This window comes from Nicotiana sylvestris, chromosome 10 (genome assembly GCF_000393655.2).
Source record: "Nicotiana sylvestris chromosome 10, ASM39365v2, whole genome shotgun sequence".
Lineage (NCBI taxonomy): Eukaryota > Viridiplantae > Streptophyta > Magnoliopsida > Solanales > Solanaceae > Nicotiana > Nicotiana sylvestris.
In genome coordinates, this window is record NC_091066.1 from 153,500,536 (window position 1) to 153,506,783 (window position 6,248).

The 6,248-nt window shown below is 37.3% G+C and overlaps 1 protein-coding gene across 1 annotated transcript; it reads left to right on the forward strand.

Moving 5' to 3' along the window:
• The first annotated feature begins 4,960 nt into the window (after nt 1-4,960).
• On the forward strand, nt 4,961-5,517 carry LOC104222756 (large ribosomal subunit protein eL32z-like). The gene has a single exon (XM_009774046.2). It carries the CDS (start codon nt 5,008-5,010, stop codon nt 5,407-5,409), a length of 402 nt encoding a protein of 133 aa, XP_009772348.1. The 5' UTR covers nt 4,961-5,007; the 3' UTR covers nt 5,410-5,517.
• The last annotated feature ends 731 nt before the right edge of the window (nt 5,518-6,248 follow it).

Consider the following 6,248-nt stretch of genomic DNA (forward strand, 5'->3'; position numbering starts at 1 on the left):
AATAGATCAAGCCAAAGTAGATGCAATATTGAAAATGCTTGAGCCTCGGGATGCTCATGAATTTAAAAGTCTACAAGGAAAGCTAGCATACCTTAGGAGATTCATCTTAAACCTAGTGATGATAGGCTATAATTACGTATTTTAGTCGCTTATTACACTCAAATTTACTGCACTTTAATTGAGTTTGAGCTTTAATCGCTAGTGTCTTCCACTAATTGTGTGTTTTATGCCTTGTAGGAGTGATTTCGAGCTATGTAGATGTTATAAAATGAATTCAAGTGATTTGGAGCTTTACGTGTTAGTAAAATCTCAAGGAATTAAGCCGGGATCGTGTTCGGGGGTCAACGGATGATAGCTAGAACAAACAAAGAATCGAGTAGGCATATTGTGCATTGTCTGGTAAAATGAACATAATATTTCGCTCAGAACTCTATTTGGACTCCATAATATATGGTTGGAAAGCTAACTCAAAGGGCTAAAAGTTCATGTTTTACGGTTTTCCAAATTCCAAAGGGAACAGGGTGAATAGTGCGCGTCAATATCAAGGCCGCGACGCTCAGGCCGCGCTCGTCAAGCAGAATCAAAGTCAATATGCGCGGTCTGAGCGCGGCCGCGCACGTCCTGTCCATAAAATGTGTCCTTTTTTGCATAGAATTATTTGGGCTCAACCCTACTTGGTATATATACATGGAAAAACTGTATTTTTAAGACTTTTGACATAATTTAGATCTAAGGAGGCTAAGGAGACCGGGGATTCGACCTAAGGAGGCAAGAACACATTAGGAGCAAGGCGGAAAAGTTGTCCACGAGTTTTTCACTTCCTTCTTCCTATTTTCATTGTTTGTTATGAATTTGAGTATTGTGTTTTCATATACTTTTATGAATAACTAATTTTTTATTTAGGGTTTTGATGAAACCTTTTATAGGATAAATTCTTGTTATGTTTTTATATAATTGAGCTGTAGTATTTTCTCTATTTGCTCAACTATATTATTCTTGTGGTTGATTGAAGGGCCCTCAATTAGTTGTTCCTATTTAGTATGTATTACTGGGGAGAGAGTGCATATTTAGGTAGTTGTTAAATAACATCACTCCCGACGTATGTGAGGAATTAATAACCAGGAGTTTAAAGGTAAGATTAGGGATAACAAACCTTGGGTGCGATCTAAGTGAGTTGTAATTAAAACTAGATAGCGTAACTCGGGAGAGTATGTCTAGTAAATTATCGTAATTACTCGGGAGAGAATTACAACGCGCAGAGCACTCATGATTGGTAGAGAATACTTAGGTGAAATTATAGAAGACATAGCGGGAAGGATTCCGACAATTGGGGAAGTCATAACTCTAGACCTCCTTAATCTTTTCTCCAACCTGTAGTATCTTTAGTGTTAATTTATTATTTTATTTTTTTAGTAGTTAGTTAAATACAAGAATCTTAATATCCATAAGTTAGGAATTGTTCAAGCTTGTATTCTTGGTGATAGTGAACAACTGTAGCTAAGTCTTAGTTCTCTGTGGGATTCGACTCCGGCCTTGTAAACCGGATTATATTTGCAACGACCGCTTAGTTTTTTTATACGGCATAGTTGGGCGTGATCAAATTTTGGCGCTGTTGCCGGGGAACTAACGGTGTAGCTATAGGTGCACATATTTCTAGGTTGTAAGTTTGAACTATTATTTTTGTTTTTGTGTATTTGATTATTTATTTATTTTTAATTTTTATTTTTGATCTAAGAGACATGACATCTTGGAATTATGAGAGTTTTGATGTTGATAATTCTACTTTTGATCCTCGTTATGCATATTGTGGAGGAAACCACGCAGGGCAAAATTATCAAAATATTCCCAAGAGCGAGTTATGTGCACCAACTCAATCTTATGTGTGGAATGCGTGTGATATGTGTGGTGGTCAAGATGGTCACTTTCATGATTGTGCTTATATTTCTTATCTTCTCCCAACCCCTTACTTTGATGGTTCTTCTTTTTCTTGTGAAGTTAATAGGAACAAAGAACCCAGGTATGAGGACCTGAAAGAGATCGAGGATATGCTAAAGTGCCTTATGGAACAATATGATGAGATACAATTGCGGGTACAAAGGCAAGGGGCAACTATTCACAACTTGGAGGCTCAAGCGAATAAATTAGTTGAACCTTGTAAAGCGCAACAAGTTGACATTGTCGATAGTAGCCAATATGAATATGAATTGGTTGCAGAAATTGCCATTATATTGGAGGATTTAAAAAAAATACGAGGATGAGCTAGAGGAGAAGGCCAGAGTAGAAGACCAACAATCAATCGAACTAGATTTTAAGGATGCCGATGTCGTAGAAGAGATACTAGAGTCAACCAGGGATATTGAGGATACATATTTAGTTGACTCTAGTGTCATTAGTGTTAAGGATGTTGACAATCCCAATGTTTGTGTAGTTGAGAGCATTGGTCCACACTCCAAGTATTTTTCCACATTGTGTATGTATGATGATATTAAAATAGAGTCATCCGAGCCACTTGAGGAGTCAAGGAGTAAGGAATAAGATGCCTACATTCTGGACTTCTTCATGCAAGAAAGTCAGGAATACGCATCTCATCCAAAGGCCAAGAAGTGCAAAATACTACATTATTTTATTGGGCCAGTCAGATTCGTTCTACCACCCTAGGAGCATAATCACATAGCATAATCAAAACTTGGGGTCCAATTCATAAGTTCGAAGTGGAGGCAGAAAGTGATTCACGTCGTGCCGCGACGTTAAATTAAGCGTTTGTCGGGAGGCAACCCAACTTTACTGCTTTCTTTTATTTTTTTAATTATTTTTTATTATATTATTTTTGTAGTGTCGATTTTTTATTTTCTAGGAGCATGAAAAACAAAGCTATTGGAAGGATGCAACAACAAACCAGATGGTTGGAACAAAGTGTGAGGTACCCGTACGAAGGACCACGCCTGAGAGAAGTCTGAGTACCCCATGAGATGCTAGTGCTTCGGCCTTTGGCCTACCAGGGAGTTTCTTTTACCCTCCTTATGTATGGGTGTGCATTGAGGACAATGCACAATTTTAAGTGTGGGGTAAGGAGATTGTCTGGGTGACTTTCTATGCTATTTTAGTTATGTTAGTTTAATTGAATATTTTTTTAAATAGAAAAGATTGGACTTTTCCCGACGATGGATCTATTAGACAATTTTCTTAAGGGATTTAAATTTAAGTCTAAAAAAAAGATTTTTTGTTAGGTAGTGTAGCAATTCCCCTTTGGTTTTTCTTTGTGCCGCGGTTCTTTTCCAAGGGTTTTATTTGAACTGGGTGTAGTTAGCCTTTTTTTTAGGAATAAGAGCCATTGTGTTGTGTTTTGGATTGAAGCAATATCTCTTGACTTTGTTATGCCTTGAGAATAGTGAGTACTTTGATTATGACACTTGGGCTTAGTTTTTGACTCTTGTATAAGTACCTTAAATTGTATGATTTTAAATTTACTTAACTGCTTTGACTAGAATGTCTTGATGAATCCAATCCTGAGTGAGTTATGTGCCATGTGTGTGTGAGGTTTGGGTGTTATTCCCTGCATTGCATTTGAGGCCTAGAACTTGCCTCGTGTGTTTGCAAAGCGAAATAGTAGTTTTGTTCAGTCTTAGAAGTGATATAGGCGTTTCTTTGTTGAGCCAGATATGTATATTTTACCGCCTAATTGTTATGTATCGTAGTTAACCCCTTTGAGCATGTAATCATGTTTCTTTGTCAACCACATTACAAGCCTTACCCATTTGTTTGAATTAACCATCTATTTGAACCTTCTAACCTCTCATGAGCACGTGAATTGTTATAAGCTGTGTAAAAGTTAAAATGTGGGATGATTGGTTTGGCTTTTGAGTGGAACTAATGAAATAAGGGGAAAGGTGCACTATTTTGAAAAATTAAGATCCACTTAAATAAATAAATAAAAAGTTGTATTGTTGTGAAAAAAAATTCCTTGATAAATGGTGACTCTTGATGTAATTGTGCTTGTGCGTAAAGAAGTATGTGGTACAATACATTGATGTGAAGGTAGAGTTTGGTTTGACATAAGTATGGGGTTTGAATATTAATGTATATGTATTAAAGTGCTTAGGGAGGTGTAGTCACTCTTATATCTAAATGTAACCTACCCATCCCGCAGCCTACATTACAACCAAATAAAGTTCTATTTGATCCTAGACTGAATGAGCTCGATTAGTAGAGTAATACACTACGGGCAAGCCTATGGTGCATCTTTTGTGGCATATGAATATTATTTCTGAGAGTGAGTGAATTCTTTCTATCTTGAGTTCCTAAGTGCTCTTAAATTTTATTGTGTGGAACTACTCTCTTTTGTTGTGTGAGGGAACTTGATTCATGAAGTAAAGTTAATGTCAGTGTTCTCTATGTTAGAGTAAGTGGGTGAGTTGTGAATAATGCATGGTACTTGTGAGTCAAATCTTGAGGCGAAGATGTTACGCTTTTGTGCTTAGTCTATTTTAAATATTCTTGGTCTGATGAGTTAGGATAATTGTTTTAAAAAAGGTCGTGTATATATAAAGTGTAGTTTGATTGCTCGAGGATGAGTAATGGTTTAAGTGTGGGGTGTTGATGATAGGCTATAATTACGTATTTTAGTCGCTTATTATACTCAAATTTACTGCACTTTAATTGAGTTTGAGCTTTAATCGCTAGTGTCTCGCACTAATTATGTGTTTTATGCCTTGTAGGAGTAATTTCGAGCTATGTAGATGTTATGAAATGAATTCAATGATTTGTAGCTTTGAAGTCTGAGTAAAAGCTCAAGGAATTAAGCTGGGATCGTGTTCGGGGGTCAACGGATGATAGTTAGAACAAACGAAGAATCGAGTAGGTATATTGCGCACTATTTAGTAAAATGCACATAACTCTTTATTCAGAACTCCATTTGGGCTCCACAATATATGGTTGGAAATCTAACTCAAAGACTACAAAAGGCGCAGCTGCTTAGCCGAAACCCTAGTTTAAGGTAAGAGGGAAAAAATGGCGGTGCCACTGTTGAACAAGAAGATAGTGAAGAAGAGAGTTAAGCAGTTCAAGAGAGCTCAAAGTGACCGCAGAATCACTGTCAAGCCAAGCTGGCGCCGACCAAAAGGTATTGATTCTAGGGTTAGAAGAAAGTTCAAGGGATGTGTCCTGATGCCCAACATTGGATATGGGTCTGACAAGAAGACTCGTCACTATCTTCCCAATGGCTTCAAGAAGTTTGTTGTGCACAATGCAAGTGAGCTTGATGTTCTAATGATGCACAACAGAACTTACTGTGCTGAGATTGCACATAATGTGTCGACAAGGAAGAGGAAAGAAATTGTTGAGCGAGCAGCTCAACTTGATGTGGTTGTGACTAACAAGCTTGCTAGGTTGCGCAACCAGGAGGACGAATAAGTATTCATGCTTCGGAAGAGATATTTGAGCCTTGGAAGAGACCAATATATATTCAGTATTTGAACTTATTGCATGTCTTTTGACTGCAATCCAGTTTTGTGTTTTTCTTAGCTGTGGCTTTTGAACCATCCAATTGCTTTCAAATGCTTAAATCATCAGATTTTAGCTTTTCAAAAAAAAAAGCTACAACTTTAATGTTTTATGTTTTTCCAAATTCCAAACGGAACAGGGTGAAAAGTGCGCATCAATAGTGCAGCTGGCGGCCCTCAAGCCGTGATAAGGCCGTACTCGTCAAGCAGAATCAAAGTTGATATGTGCGGTCTGAGCGCGGTCCAAGTGCGTCCGCACACGTCCTGTCCAGAAAATGTGTCCTTTTTTGCATAGCAGAAGGTGTAATTGTTTGGACCCAACCATACTTGGTATATATACATGGAAAAACTGTATTTTGAAGACTTTTGACATAATTTAGACCTAAGGAGGCTAAGGAGACCGAGGATTCGACCTAAGGAGGCAAGAACACATTAGGAGCAAGGCGGAGAATTCGTCCATGGGTTTTTTACTTCCTTCTTCCTATTTTCATTGTTGGTTATGAATTTGAGTATTGTGTTTCATATACTTTTATGAATAGCTAATTTTTTATCTAGGGTTTTGATGAAACCTTTTGTAGGATAAATTCTTGTTATGTTTTTATATAATTGAGCCATAGTATTTTCTCTATTTGCTCAACTATATTATTCTTGTGGTTGATTGAAGGGCCCTCAATTAGCTGTGCCTATTTAATATGTATTACTCGGGAGAGAGTGCATATTTAGGTAGTTGTTGAACAATATCACTTCCGA